The sequence below is a fragment of the Mastomys coucha genome, unplaced genomic scaffold (genome assembly GCF_008632895.1).
Source record: "Mastomys coucha isolate ucsf_1 unplaced genomic scaffold, UCSF_Mcou_1 pScaffold16, whole genome shotgun sequence".
Classification (NCBI taxonomy): domain Eukaryota; kingdom Metazoa; phylum Chordata; class Mammalia; order Rodentia; family Muridae; genus Mastomys; species Mastomys coucha.
Genome location: NW_022196898.1, coordinates 38,106,159 through 38,124,319, shown reverse-complemented (window position 1 = coordinate 38,124,319; position 18,161 = coordinate 38,106,159). Strand labels below are relative to the sequence as shown.

The following is an 18,161-nucleotide window of genomic DNA, read 5'->3' as shown; positions in this document are numbered from 1 at the left end:
CCTAGCCTTAGAAGTGATGTTATCTTGCCTGGCCCCACCCAAGCCAGCCTCCTGAAAGCCTGACACTCAGGAGGCCTTATCCCAAGGGCTATATGTGTCCTACCCATGCTCCCACTGCAGGCAAGGAGAAACTCAAGGTCTGACTGTAACATCTAGAACCAGTCACCGTCCCATAGACCCAGGACCTATTTTGGACACACACACCCCCCTTCAGAGGTGCCCTGCTAGGCACACTTCTCCAACTTCACTAGAGGAGCCTGGACTGCTCAGAAAGACTGGGAACTCTACTGAAAATTCTGCCCGACTCCTAGCCCAAGAACAGGAAATTATGCCTCTACCCTTCCAGTAAGGTGTCTGGCCCCCTGGGCTTCCTAGATTGTCTTCCAAAGAACTAGAGCACCACCTAGTCCTTTAGGACCAATATGCAGGGAGAGGTCGGCCTGAGTGTTCAGGATGGGCTCACAGCACCCTCTGTAGGCACTTTATGAAAACTGCAGCTCCCACTCCTGAGCCAGGGAAAAGAGGGATTGACTGGGCAGTGGCCTCTAATAATCCTTCACCAGAGCTCCTTAGACTCTTGGCTTCATCTTTACTGAGCCTTACTCCCTAACCTTTAGGTGCCTCTAAATGAGTAGGATTTTGTTCTAGAAGGGTTGAAGGATAAGTTTTTTCATTCCCACTGTCAGGCACTACTGAGTACACAAAAAGTGACCACAATGGGTGGTCCCTAAAGCACTCGCCTGGAGAGGAGGGACCTTGGTGCTTTAAAGGATAAGCACACTGAACAGAGCTGCTTCTATGACAGGACGGGGCAGGATCTGGGGCCACTTGCCTCATTTCCATCAAGACTGGCTGAGGCTGTGGGCTGGCTGATCTTTGATCTACTCTGAAAAGACTTAAGGATTTCCTAATATCCTGAATACAAGATTGAGGGGGAGGGAAACAAAAGTGCTAGAGCGAAGGGCTGGTGATTAACCTACTTTGCTCATGCTGGGGTGGGACAGACAGACGAGGATACGACTCCCACCTCCCAGCCTGCAGCAAAAGACTCTTTTGCTCAAGGTAAGGACAAAAGTTTATTTCTCAGGACGGGAAGCTGGAGCAACAGTGCCATGCAGAACCACACAGACTAGGAGTTAAGGGTCCACCTCCATTGCAAGATCTTCTCTGGTTTTGAAGAACGATAAAGGACACCTGTCACCCTCCTGTAGCACCTGCACAATGTGCATCCCCACCCACATATGTGTACACACACACACTACACACACACACGAAGACCAGTTAATAATACTTTAAACCTCCTCTGGTTCTGAAAGGCAGGCCCTCCTGTATTATCTACTCTTTAACCTCTCTCCCCATAGGTTAGGACCCCTGATCATTTCTGCATTCTTCTCCCACAATGGAGGATGCAGCCCAGCTCAGGCACTGGCAGACGAGGTCTACTATCATGGCTCACGGACACAGCTACAAAGAAGCAGCTTTATTACTCATTCACAGTTAGTTTCTCTTCTTGCCCTTGCCGGTGACCTTGGCCGGTGTGAGGACAGGAGCTGTTGCCTGGTACAGAGTGGAAGATATCTTGTTGATGTAGTACAGACCAACCATGGAGAAGATGAAGCTAGGGGGTGGAAAATAAGTCATTATACCAACAAGCATGCTGCTACTGGCAGACACCAGCTTCAGGTAAAGAATTCAGAGTTAGGCCTGGGAAATCAAGGACAAGGAAAAAAAAAGGGAAAACAGTGGAGGCATATGGTGGGAAGGGAAGGGGCTGGCAACACCACAGGAGGATGTGGTACTGCAAGACCACAGCTGTCAGATACATACCAAGTGGTGACACAGACTCGATGGATGAGGCCCGATGCGAAGAGTGCCAACAGCAAGCAGAGGAGAACTTGGGAGAGCAGAACAGGGAACATCAGGAGGCATTCATTCAAAAGAGAAAAAGAAAAATAGAAGCAGTCTAGAACTCTGTGAGGAACCTGCTTGAAAACATTATGTCCCTCGAGGCCAGCCTGGTCTATAGAGTGAGTTCCAGGACAGCCAGTGCTACACAGAGAAACCCTGTCTCGGAAAAACAAAACAAAACAAAACAAAAAAAGAAAATGTATGTCCTGCCAGGTATAGGGACACACACCTTTAACCCCAACACCAGAGGTAGAGGCAGGCAGATCTCTGTGAGCTGGAGGCCAGCCTCCTCTACAGAGGGAGTTCCAGGACAGCCAGAGCTACACAGAGAAACCCTGTCTAGAAAAATAACACAAACAAAATAGGTATGTCTTGATAAAGGGGGGGGTGGGAATGTCAAATGCCTTAACACTTGTTCAGGACATGAAGGGAAGATATGGATGGTGTTTTGTTTTATTAGCTTGGCTCTCAGTCTCATTTAACTTCCTGGCCTCCCCACCCCTACACATACACAGAAGAAAGCTAATGCATTGGTATATGCCTATATAGCAAGCTAGTTCAGAGGCTAAGGCAAGAAGGATCACTCAAGCCCAGGAATTGAAGGGAAGGCCAGCCTGGGCAACACAGTGAGATCCTGGCCCAAAAGTAAATTAATAAATAAAATGTTCAAGAAGGGCGGGAGAGCAGGCTTGTTTCCATTATTCAGGAAAGAGGATTATGGCCTATCGAACATGACAGGATATGGGTGAGAGGGTGGAAAGGGCAAAGAGGTCGTCCACTTGTCGAGCTGGAGCCAGAAAGGAAGGCAAAGAAGAGTTTTTTCTTCCCACTTCAAGACAAGTGTCACGGTGTAGCTCTGGCTGTCCTGGAACTCACTCTGTAGACCAGGCTGGCCTTGAACTCACAGAGACCTGCCTCCTTCTGCCTCTAGTACTGGGATTAAGAGCCTGTGCCACCACTATCTGGCTAAAAGTCAAGGATTTTTGTCTTCCAACAATTTCTTTCCAAATATAACAAACACATGGGACAGAGTGGAAGAGACAGAGGTTCTGGGCATGCTGGGTGGACGCTGGGTGAAACCTGCAACAGGGCTGTGAAGATAGCAACCTGGAGGAGAACAAGGGAACGGAGCGACAATGGTGGGCTTTGGTGTTACTGGGGGACTCTTTCACAAGGCTCCATCCGCTTGAGTTTCCCAGCACGTGGCTTTCCAAGTGGTTCCTTCCTGATGCCGACTTTGCTTTTTTGAGTTTAATTCTCCATCAGATCTCTATATGAACCATTTAACAAGGATTATCACACACAAAAACTGATCTATCAGAGCTGGAGATGTGCCTCAGTTGGTAAAGAGCTTACCTAGCATGCTCAAAGACCTGGGTTCAATACCCAGCACCTTGTAAACTACACAAGGTAGTGCTAATCTCAGGACTTGGGAAGTGGAGACAGGAGGATCAGCAATTCAAGGGTTTAAAGTCATCTTCAGCTACACAGGAAGTCCAAGGCCAGTGTGGGCTACAGATGGGAAAAGGAGAGGAGAGGGAAATGAAACGAAGGGAGGCAGAGAAAGAGAGAGAGCTCTAACAATTATTCTCTATTCTCCTTCGGTAAGGGGTCCTGCTATTGGTAACACCCCAGCAAGCACAGACTTCCCAATCTCCTCAGAAAGAACTCAATAGTGCAGGCTCAGCTCCACACCAGAACCCCTCAGTAGCCTTGGTCTTGCTTTTTTTTCTCACAGGGACAAAGAACCCCTTCCCCAGGGGTGTTACTGGGGTGACACCAGGTTCTGATGTCAAGACAGTTTCTCTGTGTAGCCCTGGCTGTCCTGGAACTCATTCTGTAGACCAGGCTGGTCTCGAACTCAGAAATCCACCTGCCTCTGCCTCCCAAGTGCTGGGGTTAAAGGCGTGCGCCACCATTGCCCAGCTTCAAGATAGTTTTAAGCAGATATATTTCTCCTTTATCATCTAAGCACCTGGAAATTCAGCATCATGCTTGAGGGGAGATTTAAAACACAAGAGTCCAGTCAACGACCGCGTTTCACTTACTCTCAGGGAAGATTTTTGCTTGGAAGCCTTTACCAAAGACCAGATTCTCCAGATTATTGAAGGCCTGGGTTGACAGAATTAAGGAGAAACTCATACACAAAGACAGGGCCAGGAAATAGAGGAAACGCAAAGCCCTTGCCACCCATCCCCGCCCATCTTCTGTTCCTACACCACCACCTCCCCTTCCAGCGCGTGGAAGATACAGTCAGGGAGAAGACGAAAAGCCCGGAGCCCAGCAGCCCCCCCTGGATGGTGAGCCACTCGGTGGAGGCCAGCTGGCGGCTGTATATCTGCATGCCAGCGAAGAGCAGCAGGGACAGGAGGGACGACAGCGCCAAGGAGGTTCCGGTACCGACCACTGGAAAAGGGAAAAAGGGTCAGGCTACGATTCAGACAGATTCACTCCGGAGTTTGGCTCACCAGCCACTTCCAAGTGCCCCACTCCCCCACCCCACGGCGACCTCCAGGAAACACACAGCCCCGCACACCCAAGTTCCCGCCTGCCCGGAGGAAATGCTAGTTCCCTGGAAATAGGACACGTCAGCTTTACCTAAGCGACCGGGAAAAGAGGGCCACCCCAAAGCCCACCCCCGCTAGAGCAGCCCGGGCATCCTGCCGGTGCGGTTACCCATCACGCTCCGTCCGTGGGTCCAATCCGTGCCTCTGGAGAAAGTGGGGAGCCAAAGCCGGCTGAGTTGTCTGTACGCAGGCGTCGGGGCCAACGTGGACTCGCTCTACTTCTTCCTCTACGCGCCTCGGATGCAGCGCCCTCTTGCGGCAAGGAGGAAATAATGCTTCGAAGAGCGTTCTAGGCCACCGCCCTGCTTGGTCTCCAGCCTTCTGTAGCCAGAGCATCTGCTGTCTCCCTTGACAAGCTGCACTCACGTCTTTCAGTCATGATCCTATGGCCTAGAGTCACCTGTGCCTTCATTGCTATTCATGTCACCTCCCGTATAACTTCCTCAGACCTCCCTGGCCCACTCTGATTTGCCTCAACAACTCCCGAAGATATGTGCCACCCAAGATGTAGCACTCTCCACCTGGAGTTCTTCCTCTGAAACCAGCTTCTTGCTTTATGTGAGTAGTATGACTAGGAATCGATGCAAGGCTCTAATAGAAGGAATGGTTCCTACCTCAAATTACCCTTCCATGTTACCCACCCCCTAGACCGCCTTTGGAGAACCACGTGGGAAGAACTATTTCCCACCCCCTACCTCGACGAACGCAGTTCGAAGCTAGTCCCTGGAGCATGCGCAGTGATATCTCACCCTCCCCACCCCTCCCTACACCCCACCCGGCTCCTGCATTAAGCCCCGGGTTCGCAGCAGCAGCCAGGATCGGGCACCCGGGGGCGGGCGGGCACAGTAGGGCCATGGCTGAGGGTGAGGATATGCAGACCTTCACTTCCATCATGGATGCACTAGTCCGCATCAGTGTGAGTTAAGGTGGGGTCAAGGGGACGGGAGGGGATGTAAAGGGTCGGGGCAAGCCAGATCCTTGAACAGGTGGGGATCCAGGAGGAATATGGAATATAGAGAAGGGATTAGTTAAGACAGAAATGACTGAGAGGGCGGAGATGCAGGTGTGCAGGGATCCTGGGGACAGCAGAGTGGTGAGACTCCCGTTTGCTGGGGTGTATGTAGGCAGCAAGAAGCTGCCCGGACCCAGCGGGTAGGCTTGGGGTAGCTGCCAGGCGTGCACCAGGGCTATGAGAAGGGGCATGTGTGAGCTTGGATGTTTTCCAGGAAACTGAGGACAGGTTGGGAGAGGGGGTAATGAAAAAGCCGCTCCTGGGTGCAGTTCCCAATTTGGACCCCTCCCGACCCCCCACCCTGCTGCCCCCCCCCGAGCTGCCGTGCAGCCTGCGGTTGCCATGGTAACCCGTGCCCGTCTCTCCCAGAGGCGGTGCCAACCCTGCTCCCCCCCACCACTTCCTTCCCCCTCCCTCCCTGTCCCTCCCTCCTTTGTGTCAGCTGCGCCCCTGACCGGGATGGCTGCGAAGAGAGGGACCAAGGTGAGGTGTGGGGGTGGGGAATAGCCAGAAGACCCTTCACCAAAAGGGGGAGGGATACTTCCGGTGGGGAGGGGGCAGGTAGGCGGGGCGCTCCCCCTCCATCCAGATTGAGCAAAGGGTTGCAGCAGGCCGAATTTCTCCACCAGACTGGGCCTGATAGCTCTAGAATAGGAGGCGAAGAGGAATGGGTTTGATCTTTGGAGACTGGGAGAAATAGAATTAAAGAATGGAGGATGGGTGCTGGGCGCCGGCTGGTGCCCAGCCGGTTCAAAGAGCTAGCGCACCCTGGCCGCGGGGAGCAGTCATGCGTCTGAGGGTTGCTAGAGAAAGGGGCGGGGGACAACACCCAGCTGTAGAATGGGTGGTGCCCTTGAAATAAATGCCAGGAGAAGGCTGGTAATCCAGAGATGGAGGGATGGAGACAGGTGAGGCGGGAGGACTGTCTGCCAGCACTGCTGCAGCGGGAGTGATGGGGGTGGGGCGCGATGCTGGGGGAGGCTAGAGCTCCAACCGTACCTTCTTGTTGGACCTTAAGCTCCCCAAGAGGGGAGCAAAAGCAGGAGACAGAGAGCTGGGGAGGTGTGTGAACCAACCAAGGCAGGTACTGGGCCAAAGCAGTAGGTAGCTTGTGCTGCCCATCCTGGCAGCCTAGGGACCTGGCTGAGATTTGTCCAAGTGTCCTAGCTCTCACACAACCTCCTGGTCCCTCCACAGACAAGCATGAAGAACATGGAGAAGGAACTGCTGTGCCCAGTGTGCCAAGAGATGTACAAGCAGCCACTAGTGCTGCCTTGTACCCACAACGTGTGCCAGGCCTGTGCCCGGGAGGTTTTGGGCCAGCAGGGGTACATAGGCCATGGTGGGGATCCGAGTTCGGAGCCCACTTCTCCTGCTTCCACCCCTTCTACCCGCAGCCCCCGCCTCTCACGGAGAACTCTCCCCAAGCCAGATCGCTTGGACCGGCTCCTTAAGTCAGGTGGGGCTGGGGCCTGTGGGATGGGGTGGGGATGTAGAAAGATCGAAGAGGGTCAGGGGCATCCGTCTGTCATTCTGGGGTGGAGCTACTTATTGCTTATCTGAATTCTAATGAAAGCTGCTCTCTGGCGCAATGAATTCCGTTTTTTAATTGAACAGATGTCACCTACCCCCAGCCAGCTGTAGTCCTCACCTCTACCTCCTGGGTCAATCCACAGGCTTTGGGACATACCCTGGGCGGAAGCGTGGTGCCTTGCACCCCCAGACGATCCTATTCCCGTGCCCAGCCTGCCAGGGCGATGTGGAGCTGGGGGAGAGGGGCCTTTCCGGGCTTTTCCGAAACCTGACCCTAGAGCGAGTGGTGGAGAGGTACCGACAGAGTGTGAGTGTGGGAGGAGCCATCCTGTGCCAGTTGTGCAAGCCCCCACCACTAGAGGCCACCAAGGGCTGCACAGAGTGTCGAGCTACCTTCTGTAATGAATGCTTCAAGCTCTTCCACCCCTGGGGCACTCAGAAGGCCCAACACGAGCCCACGCTACCCACCCTCTCATTCCGCCCCAAGGTGAGCCAGTTCTTACAGGGTTTGAAGTGGGAGGGGCCATAGTGGTGCTGAACCAGGGGTTGGGGGTGGCTAGCATGTGAGTTTCTAAAGATAGCTAGGTAAAGTCTTCTGTGTGTGTGTGTGTGTGTGTGTGTGTGCGCGCGCGCGCGCGTGCACGTGTGTGTCAGGGTCTTAGAACTGGAAAGAGAGCTCTTTGATTAAGAGCTCTTCCAGAGTCATATTTGTTTCCCTGTAATTCCAGCTCCAGGGGATACATCACTTCTGGCCTCTTCTAGCTCCTGCACTTACATACACATTTCTTCACATAGGCACGTACACATAATTCAAAATAAAATATTAAGAATAAAGACAGGACAGCACCTTGCCATATAGCCCAGGCTAGCCTTGAACTCGTGGAAATCCCATTTTCTCGGTTTCCTGAGCATTAGAATTATGGACACGCACCATCACATCTGGCTGCCTAGCAGCCCGTGTTGCTAACATTCACTGAACAAACGATTCAGCATCTATGGGTCTCTCATCTCACCAGCTGCATAGAGATGAGAGAATCTACTCTACAGTAACTATACCTGCAGGGCTGATGATAGGGTCACAGGAGGTGTTTGTTGCTACAAAGTCTTATCTGGCTAAGCATGGTGGCACATGCCTGAGTTCCTAACACTTGGAATAAAGAGACTTGGAAGATCAAGGCCAGCCTGGATACACAGGAAAACTCTACCTAAAAAAAAAAAAGTTGATTATATGCAGGATGCTGTTCTAGGAATTGGGTGCCATGGTGAACAAAGACGAACTATATCATCGGTGTTGTTATTACTATGTACTTATGAAGTAGAAGGAGGGAGGAGCAATGCTAGGCCATGGCTTGGTCAGTTCACAAATGCTTTAACGCCTGGTGTTCACCATCAGCTGGCGCTAGGGAGCACCACCAGCTATTTCCACTTCCTTCTCATCTGACTGCGGGAGAGGGGCAAGCCATCGCTGCTGGTAGGTCAGCATCCTTACACACACAAGTGGCTGACTATTTCATTATCTTTTCCATCCCTAGGGTCTGATGTGTCCGGACCACAAGGAAGAGGTGACCCACTACTGTAAGACATGTCAACGGCTGGTGTGCCAACTCTGCAGAGTACGGCGTACCCACAGTGGTCACAAGATCACACCAGTGCTCAGTGCCTACCAGGCCCTTAAGGTAAAGACTCCTGCTTCCTCGGCCCTGGTGCTAACACACACCACCACACACCTCCTAATTACTTGATTCTTGCAGAGCCAGGATGATGCCCACCTCTTTCTTTGCCCTTAGGATAAGCTAACAAAGAGCCTGGCATACATCTTGGGGAACCAGGACACAGTGCAGACCCAGATTTGTGAGCTGGAAGAAACCATCAGGCACACTGAGGTGAGGAAGGGCATGGACGTGCGCCTCAGATCCCGCTTGGGTGGGCATGTCCCATTGCCTTGCCGCCAGCTCAGAGCCCACAGGAGGAGGACGCCTGTGGGTGGAGGCTCTGATTAAACTTCATTGGCAAGAACACGAGTACCCTGGGTTAGGCTAGAGCTGGGACTGCAGGGAGCGTAGGAGAGCTATAGTTGGGGGCTAAGGAGCTCAAACATACTTAGATTCAGCATGAACACAACCATGAAGCTAGGGATGGGGAACAAGCACCTTCTGTTGGGTTGTCTGAATTAACTGGCCGTGGCAATGGATGGTAGCGATGGCACAGCCACCAGTGTACCAGAGCTGGTGGTCCACACGTGGATGTTAGTGCAGTCGTGGCCTTTCTTATTTGGTTGAGATATAAGAAGACTGAGACTATGAAAGAGCTAGTGTAAAATACTACCAGTTAGTGTAATGGTGAGTTCAAATTGCAGTCGCTGGAGGGAGCATAGGTTCAGAAAGGGCATTTACTGCATTTTGTGACGTGCATCCAGATAGGATGATATTTTGGAAAAGGCTCTCCTTCACACACTGAGGTCCCAGAACAGTTTTGTTTGCAGGATACTGGTAACTGGAACTGCGATGTATCCAAATGACCAGCTATTTAAAGTAGCTCTTTATCTTCCACTAGTTTTCAGCCTTTCCCTGTTTGTCTCTAAGCAACATGGCTAGGATTGACTACTCCAGCCCATCAATCCATCTATCCTGTCATTTCTTCACACCATAGTGCCCTGGAATTGACGGGGCCTGTGGTGGAAGCACGTGCTTCTCATCACAAGGGGCACATGAGGGCTGGAGAGACGAGTCAGTGCCTAAGAGCACTGACTGCCTTTGCAGAGGACCCAGGTTCAGTTCCAGCAGCTACATAGCAGCTCATGATCCCCTGGAATCTGCTCCAGGGGATCTGATACTGTCCTCTGCTCTTCAGGGGCTTCTGTACACACAATCTCTCTCTCATACACAGACACACACACAAATGAAATAAATATCTTATTTTTTTAAGATTTATTTATTTTATGTATGTGAGTACACTGTAGCTGTACAGGTGGTGTGAGCCTTCATGTGGTTGTTGGGAATTGAATTTTTAGGACCTCTGCTTGCACTCGCTCTGGTCAACCCCACTCACTCCGGTCGTCCCTGTTCACTCCAGTCTACTCCGTTTGCTCAGTCCCAAAGATTTATTTATTATTATACATAAGTACCCTATAGCTGACTTCAGATGCACCAGAAGAGGGTGTCAGATCTCATTACCATTACAGGTAGTTGTGAGGCACCATGTGGTTGCTGGGATTTGAACTCAGGACCTTTGGAAGAGCAGTCAGTGTTCTTACCTGCTGAGCCATCTCACCAGACCAAAATAATTTTTTTTTTTTTTTTTTGGTTTTGGTTTTTCAAGACAGGGTTTCTCTGTATAGCCCTGGCTGTCCTGGAACTCACTCTGTAGACCAGGCTGGCCTCGAACTCAGAAATCTGCCTGTCCCTGCCTCCTAAGTGCTGGGATTAAAGGCGTCAGCCACCACTGCCTGGCCCGAAATAAATATTTTAAAATAAAAAATATGTTGTAAGAGCAGGCATACCTTCTGCTGCATTAGTACATGGTCAAGGTCCAAAGTCGCCCATAACAGTAAAACACAAAAATGGCTGGCAAAATTAAATTTAAAAAATTAAGTTAAAAACATAACTGCAGTGATCTGGTGAGATGGCTCAGTGATTAAGAACACTGGGTGCTCTTCCACAGGTTCTGAGTTCAATTCCCAGCAACCACATAGTGGCTCAAGACCATCCATCAAGGGTTCTGTTGCATCTCTGGCGAGATGGCTCAGTGGGTAAGAGCACTGACTGCTCTTCCAAAGGTCCTGAGTTCGGATCCCAGCAACCACATGGTTGCTCACAACCACCCGTGATGAGATCTGACGCCCTCTTCTGGTGCTGTCTGAAGACAGCTACAGTGAATTACACTGGAATGAGTGGGGTAGAGTGAGCAAGGTGGAGCGAGCAGAGTTCAGTTCTGTTGCCCTCTTCTGGCATGCAGGCATACATACAGACAGAGTACTACTGAATTATAAATAAGTACATAAAGAAATATATAAATACTTAAAATGTAACTGTATTGTTTTTAAATGAACTAATCAGGTGTTATGCATGTGTGTATGTGTGTGTCTGTGAGTGTACCCCATGTGGAGGGGGTGCCCATGGGGTCCAGAGGTATTGGATCCCCTGGAACTGTCCTTACAGATGGCTCAGCTCCCTTTGATAGATGCTAAGAACTGAACTCAGTCCTTGTTCAGTGGTTACTTGCTCTTATCACTGAGTTATCTCTCCAGCACCTGAATTATTCTTTTAAAAACTTAATAGGGGATGGAGAGGTGGCTTAGTGGTTAAAAACACTGACTGCTCTTCCAGAGGACCTGGGTTCAATTCCCAGCACCCACATAGCAGCTTACAACTGTCTGTAATTCCAACTTCAGGGTTTCTAACACCCTTACACAGACATACATGCAGGCATAACACCAATGCACAAAAATATATAAATAAATAAATCATGTATTTAAAAATTATAGCCAGGTATTGGTGGTGCATGCCTTTAATCCCAGCACTTGGGAGGCAGAGGCAGGCAAATTTCTGAGTTCAAGGACAGTCAGGGCTATACAGAGAAACCCTGTCTTGAAAAAACAAAACAAAACAAAACAAATATAACTAATTATTTAAACTTTTAAGTGGGTCATAGGTCACCGTATCTTATGCTGTGATCCCAAGACTGGATAAATTGAAGCAGGGGAATCTCTCTTCAGTACACATTGACTTCAAGATCAGCCTGGGCTACATGAAACCCTGTCTCTTATAGAGATCCCTAGAGAAAGGCTGGAAAGATAGATCAGTGGGGTAGGAGCACTGGCTGCTTCTCCAGAGGACCCAGATTCAATTGCCAGCACTCACATGGAGGCTCACAACCATGTGTAGTTCCAGGGTATCTGATGCCCTCTTCTGGTCTCTACAGATACTAGGCACATACTTGGTCCTCATACATACATACAGGCAAAAGCCCTATTCACATAAAAATACTTTTTAAAAGATCCCAAGTGGGTATAAAGTTAATAGGACTTTTCTTTTCCCTCCCCCTTAATAGGATTTTTGTAATTTTGTCCTGTTTTCATTTTGGTTTCCTAGATCAAGCCAAAAGTCTAGGAAATAGAAGGGGCTTGCTTCTTGTTAGCCTACAGTTACAACGTGGGCATTCAGGAAGTTAGTACAAATGGTCAGGAGGTAACCCTATCTGTGGTGCAGGTGCTTTGCCAGTCATGATCCTGGCTCCACTGAGAGGGATAGGTGGAATGAACTGAATTCGCTAGGACAGTATGGTATGGTGTGGGGCCAGGCAGGCGCAAGTGCTGCCTTCAAGACGATAGTAAGTCTTTTATCCTTTGGGTGTTCCTCCTTGGACAGGTGAGTGGTCAGCAGGCGAAAGAGGAGGTGTCCCAGCTGGTTCGGGGACTAGGAGCTGTGCTGGAAGAGAAGCGGGCCTCACTGCTTCAGGCCATTGAAGAGTGCCAGCAAGAGCGTCTATCCCGGCTCAGCGCCCAGATCCATGAGCACCAGAGCCTGCTGGATGGCTCGGGTCTGGTGGGTTATGCCCAGGAAGTCCTTAAGGAAACAGACCAGCCTTGCTTTGTACAAGCAGCTAAACAGCTGCATAACAGGTACTGAGGGGCGAGACACAAGGGTGCAGGCTCCAGGGAGGTGGGCACCGTGGGTGTTACTAACGCCTAGGACAGTAGCTAGTTGCCTCGAGGAGCTTCATTTGGTCAGACTGATGCTAGCTTTTCGAGAGTGAGGTAGACCTGAAGCAGTAGCTCTAGGGATGGATAGGTAGGGCAGGTTGCCAGGGAGGGGTTGCTGCCCACCTGGCAATGCCTGACTCTTGCCTACCCCGTTGTAGAATTGCCCGAGCCACTGAGGCCCTCCAGACATTCCGGCCAGCTGCCAGCTCCTCCTTCCGCCATTGCCAGCTGGATGTGGGGCGTGAGATGAAGCTGCTGACGGAGCTTAGTTTCCTGAGAGGTAAGGAGCTAGCCAGTGTCCAACCAGAGCCTTCTTCCCTTTCCCCCAACCCCTGCAGCGGACCCGGGGGGCAGTGCCCGCCAGGGACCTCCTGGCCTCCTGCCTGGCCTGGCCAGCCACTCCCACCCAGCCAACCCCGCCACACCACACTATCCTACCGCGCTCAGCGCTGCTTCTCCCTCTCTCTTTGTAGGCTGTGGCCACCGCGGACTCTGCTCCGGAGCACCCCAGGCAAGTCAGCAGCCCTGCCCTGGGGGCCCTGCCACCCGCTGGGCCCCTCCCTATTCCTCTCCCTGTGCTCCCACACAGCCTGGCCACCCACATATCGCTTCCTTCTCTTCCTAATGTACCCTGAATTCTTGGTCCTACCACCTCCTTTCCTTAGGCTGTTGCATAATCCTGGTCCTTCTGACCTTTCGTTATCTTGACCCTTGCCCTCTGAACTCTCATTCTCTTCCTCTTGACCTACATGCATCGCTCTGCTTAGCAAGCTTGCTCCCCTCTGCTGCCTTCCTGTTTCCCCGTCTTGCTGACCCTGTTACCTCCCTCCCAACCCTTATACATCCCCTCCTGCTCAGGGCTCTCTTGCCTGGGTTCCAGTGGCCTTTGACTGCCTCGTTCTGGGGCTCCTTTCTTACCTCAAAGAATCTCAGCTGTGAGGGCCCTCAGAACTCATTTGGTCTGATGCTGTCATTTGGCCGAAGAGAAAACTGAGGCCGGGAGAGGGAAAGTGACTCACTTCAGGCCAAATTAGAGTAGTGGCAAACTAGGACTTTGGGCTCCCGCCCCCGCCCAGTGCTCGCCCACTTCTTTCTCCTTTGGGCCCCGCCCTGCCCACCCAGTGCCTAGAAAGTTCCTTTCCTGAGCTCCCTCACCTACACTCAACCCCCCGGCTCCCGCTGCTTCCTCTTTCCTGCCTGCCCCACTCTCCGCGCCAGGCCGGTGGCCAGGCCCTGATTGACCCCGTTGTCTCTTCCAACAGTGCCCGAGGCGCCTGTCATTGATACCCAGCGTACCTTTGCCTATGATCAAATCTTCCTGTGCTGGCGGCTGCCCCCTCACTCACCACCTGCCTGGCATTACACTGTTGAGTTCCGGCGCACAGATGTCCCCGCCCAGCCAGGCCCTACACGTTGGCAGCGACGGGAGGAGGTGAGGGGCACCAGTGCCCTTCTCGAGAACCCAGACACGGGCTCTGTGTACGTGCTGCGTGTCCGTGGCTGCAACAAGGCTGGCTACGGAGAGTACAGTGAAGATGTGCACCTGCACACACCCCCAGCCCCTGGTGAGTACACAGACGGGAGGCTTCGTGTGGTGAACAGAGATGTTCACGCAGAGGGAACCGGATGGCCCAGGTACTCAGCTCAGTCCCAATGGGCACCGGAAAAGCAGTGCAATACAATTTAATTTATATATAACTTGTACAATTTAATGTGTGAGTTGTACTCACATCCTCTAGAGCCAGACTGGCCGGGTTCTAAAACCACCTTTGCCCCTTGACAACCCCTTCTACAGAAGTAATGATATTTAATAGTGGTTTGGTAAGGAGAACATTATTAAACGGTATGTGTAAAAACTCAGCGTTCTGACTGATAGCAAGGGCTCAGTCAATGTTAGGGAAGTGGCTTGCCGAGTGTGCTCAGCAAGAGAGTCGGGGCTGGGTTGAGGGATCAGGGATGGGCTCCAGAGTGTGGGATGGAAGGTTCCGGTCAGTGGCGTTAGGAATGGGACCAGGTGGAACAGGACCATAGTGGAGATGGTGCATAGGGCAGATCATGGAGAATGGGTTGCCGACACATTGAGTTAGCTAGAGATAGGACACTGTTTTCTCTGCCCACTAGTCCACTGCGGCCAACCCTGGCTTCCCGTGTCTGTTTGGGATGCCTCTCTCTTCCCTATGTCTCTATTTCAGTTTCCCACACCCTATTCCCCTGGGCCCCTGCCAGCTCTTGGTGACAGAACTCCTTGACAATTTGTTCCCTGTGCCCAAAATTCCCAGTGTTTGTGCTGACACCCCACAGTCCCCAGTGCCAGTGTGTCCCTGAAATCCTTCCTTCTGTCTCAACCTCCTGCTTCCAGTCCTGCACTTCTTCCTTGATGGCCGCTGGGGTGCAAGCCGAGAGCGGCTAGCTATCAGCAAGGACCAGCGAGCGGTGCGGAGTATTCCAGGGCTTCCCTTGCTGCTGGCTGCTGAGCGGCTGCTCACGGGCTGCCACCTGAGTGTGGACGTGGTCCTGGGTGATGTGGCTGTGACCCAGGGCCGCAGCTACTGGGCCTGTGCCGTAGACCCTGCCTCCTACTTGGTCAAGGTGGGCGTCGGGCTGGAGAGCAAGCTTCAGGAAAGCTTCCAGGGTGCCCCGGATGTGATCAGCCCCAGGTCAGGCCCTCTGCAAGCAGGCGGGGGCGGGGGGGGGGATGAAGCCCTGGGGAAGGAGCTGGGGTTGGCAAGGGTGGTGACGGGCATCCAGACTTGCCTAGGTGGGACTGGGACTGGGTAAGAGCAAGGAGCAGAGAAGCCAGCCTGAGAGGCTTGTGGATAGAAGAGATGTGGGTTCATCAGAAGGGACTTGGAGGACCCGTTTTCAGAGTGTATGGTTGGGAAAAGGGTTGATTGAAGGCAGAGCCATTACCTCTTCCTTCCATGTGTCACTCGGGACCAGTACACCACCCGTTTAAGGTCCCCTGTCCTGGCCCCCAGCACCTTATTTCCATGAAAAGTTTTCCCCCTGAGACCTCCTTCACCTGCCTCTTTCTCACCATCTCCAAGTTCTTCCCTTAAACAAATCTCCACAGCTGCCCTTGCCTCCCAGTGTCTCTTTAACCCCTCCCCATGCGTTTCCCTCCCCAACCCTCTCTCCTCAGCCCTCTTATCCTTCAGCATCCCCTCTCCTCAAGATATCTTCTCCCCCAACACAAATTTCCTTTGGAGTTCTGTCGGCCCCACTCCTGTATCCCTCTAACAACCCGATACCAAAGCACCTCCATCTCTCTTCCGACACCCTTGCTCTGCTCATGCCCTCGCCCCACTTCGTCTTAAACACGGTGATCTCATCCTTCCAACATCCCCAGCTGTCAAAACTGTATCCCTAACCTGATTTCCCTGGCACCAGGACTCTCAGCACCTTCTACCCTGACAAGACCCACATGTCTCCAGTATGCTGCACCAACACCCCATCTCTCCCTCACTATGACACCTTTCCACTCACTCTCCTTTCCTGCACAGAGGAAAGCCTCGAGCCTTACAGTCTAACCTCCTCAACATGTATTCACCTTAATGCCTGCAACCTCCTGTCCCCCGACATCCCATCCTTCCAACATCTCAGCTCCTTGATCCCACTGCCTCCCATTCCTTCTGCCTCCCAACATCTTTCTTTTGGATTCCCACTTGTACAGGTATGACCCGGACAGTGGGCACGACAGCGGTGCTGAAGATGCTGCCGTAGAGGCATTGCCACCCTTTGCTTTCCTGACCATTGGCATGGGCAAGATCCTGCTGGGTTCTGGAGCAAGTTCAAATGCAGGCCTGACAGGGAGGGATGGTCCAGCCGCCAGCTGCACAGTGCCCCTGCCGCCCCGCCTAGGCATCTGTTTGGACTACGAGCGGGGACGGGTTTCCTTCCTGGATGCTGTGTCCTTCCGTGGGCTGCTGGAGTGCCCCCTGGACTGCTCAGGGCCTGTGTGCCCTGCCTTCTGCTTCATTGGGGGTGGCGCTGTACAGCTGCAGGAGCCTGTGGGCACCAAGCCTGAGAGGAAAGTCACCATCGGGGGCTTTGCCAAGCTGGACTGAGCCTTCAGGCCCCCCCTTTTCAGACCTAAGCTCTGCTCCCCAAGCCTCTGGGGCATGAGGTTTGTTTACCCAGCAGCATCTTCCCCAAACCTTTCCTAACCATGTGGCCCTGCCCCATACCTTGCCAGCTGTGTCTTCCCAGGGCTTCCCTTGACAAAGGGACTCTCCTCTGCTTATCTATGGATGTCCTTCATTCTCTGTGTTACCTGTTGGCCTAGGCCCCAGGCTCATCATGTCTCTGCCCCAGGCCCCGCCCTTGGTATCTTAACCAAGGCATAGAAAGCCCTATTCCATCCCTGTCCTGTGCTCCCGAGGCTTACTGGGAGGGAGGGCACCTGGAACAGTGGATATGATTAACAACTCTGCCCTTGCCTTGCCAAGCCCCCTTGCCCCACTGATGCTGACCACAGCCTTGGCAGCCAGGCTTTGAGCCTCCCAGTGAGGGAGGAGAACCTATCCTGTTTTATTTGGGTCCCTATACCCTCCAGCTGCATGTCCCTTCTGTCCCTCTTCTCCTCTTGCATGCTTTATCTATCCAGCACCCATGCCAACGTGCCAAGTCTCCCTTGGGAACTCAGTTAAGGCTGGTGTCCCCACTGGGTTGGGCCAAGCTAGGCCTCTGGTGCCTGCTACTGCCTCCCTACAGTGGGCATTACTAGGCCTGTGCTGAGCAACAGCTGTAATTTTCATGGTTTATAAACAATAAACTGTGACACCAGGCACATTTCTGATTTCCGGGAGTGAGACCATTCCTGGTAATTTCTGGTCCGACTGACACCTAAGGGTAGGAGGTCCTACTACACCTAAGGCCCAGACCTCAACTGACTCTCACCGCCAGGGGGCGCAGCACTGACTGCTAGCCTAGACCTTCACCTTGGGCATCTGGACCGCAGCACTGGACCCTGAGGGGATGTGGCTGAGGGCTTGGCAGGGTGTTGGGACCTAAAGGGGTCAGGGAACTAGAACCACTTCCTCATTCCGAGGGTGCCAGAGAGCCCACCCAGAGGCAGTGGCGGGTGGGGTGACTGAGGGCCAGGGCCTGGTGCCAAGAGCACCCGGATCTGTCCCAGCCCTGGCTTATCACGGCTGTGTTGACTTGGCTACTGTTATCTGTGGTCCAAGGATTTGCTTCACACCTGGACAGCTAAGAATAGAGCTGCCTTAAGGGCACTGTGCCAGTCGGAGAGGGGCATGGGCCAGCCTCAGAAGAGTCAATGGGCTCCATCTGAGGCCAGGTCTGGGGCAGGCCCGCTGGAGCCAGCCTAGGTTTCGTTTCCTCCTTCCTTCAGGGCCGCCAGGCATAGGAGAGAGGCAATTCTTGGGTTCTTTCTCAGGCCACCTCTGTGTCCCTGGGTCACCTCTTCCCCATATCC

At 52.5% G+C, this 18,161-nt stretch overlaps 2 protein-coding genes across 5 annotated transcripts; one reads left to right on the top strand and one right to left on the bottom strand.

The window, feature by feature from the left end:
* Nucleotides 1–1,057: 1,057 nt before the first annotated feature.
* On the bottom strand, nt 1,058–5,148 carry Krtcap2 (keratinocyte associated protein 2). Its single transcript, XM_031374487.1, is given in 6 exon segments — nt 1,058–1,618; nt 1,828–1,894; nt 3,957–4,020; nt 4,160–4,314; nt 4,585–4,603; nt 4,605–5,148. Coding segments are annotated over 6 exon segments (633 nt in total). The 5' UTR covers nt 4,812–5,148; the 3' UTR covers nt 1,058–1,497.
* A 65-nt stretch (nt 5,149–5,213) lies between these two features.
* On the top strand, nt 5,214–17,519 carry Trim46 (tripartite motif containing 46). 4 transcript variants are annotated; one of them, XM_031374482.1, is made up of 10 exons: nt 5,214–5,391; nt 6,685–6,946; nt 7,164–7,507; nt 8,553–8,696; nt 8,808–8,903; nt 12,387–12,640; nt 12,880–13,001; nt 13,984–14,286; nt 15,081–15,378; nt 16,395–17,519. In XM_031374482.1, exons 1-10 carry the CDS (start codon nt 5,329–5,331, stop codon nt 16,786–16,788), a joined length of 2,280 nt encoding a protein of 759 aa, XP_031230342.1. In that variant the 5' UTR covers nt 5,214–5,328; the 3' UTR covers nt 16,789–17,519. The 4 variants fall into 4 exon arrangements, with proteins under 4 accessions (XP_031230342.1, XP_031230345.1, XP_031230343.1 ...); XM_031374485.1 differs by having other exon boundaries at nt 5,215–5,401; XM_031374483.1 differs by lacking the exon at nt 5,214–5,391 and adding an exon at nt 5,423–5,970.
* The last annotated feature ends 642 nt before the right edge of the window (nt 17,520–18,161 follow it).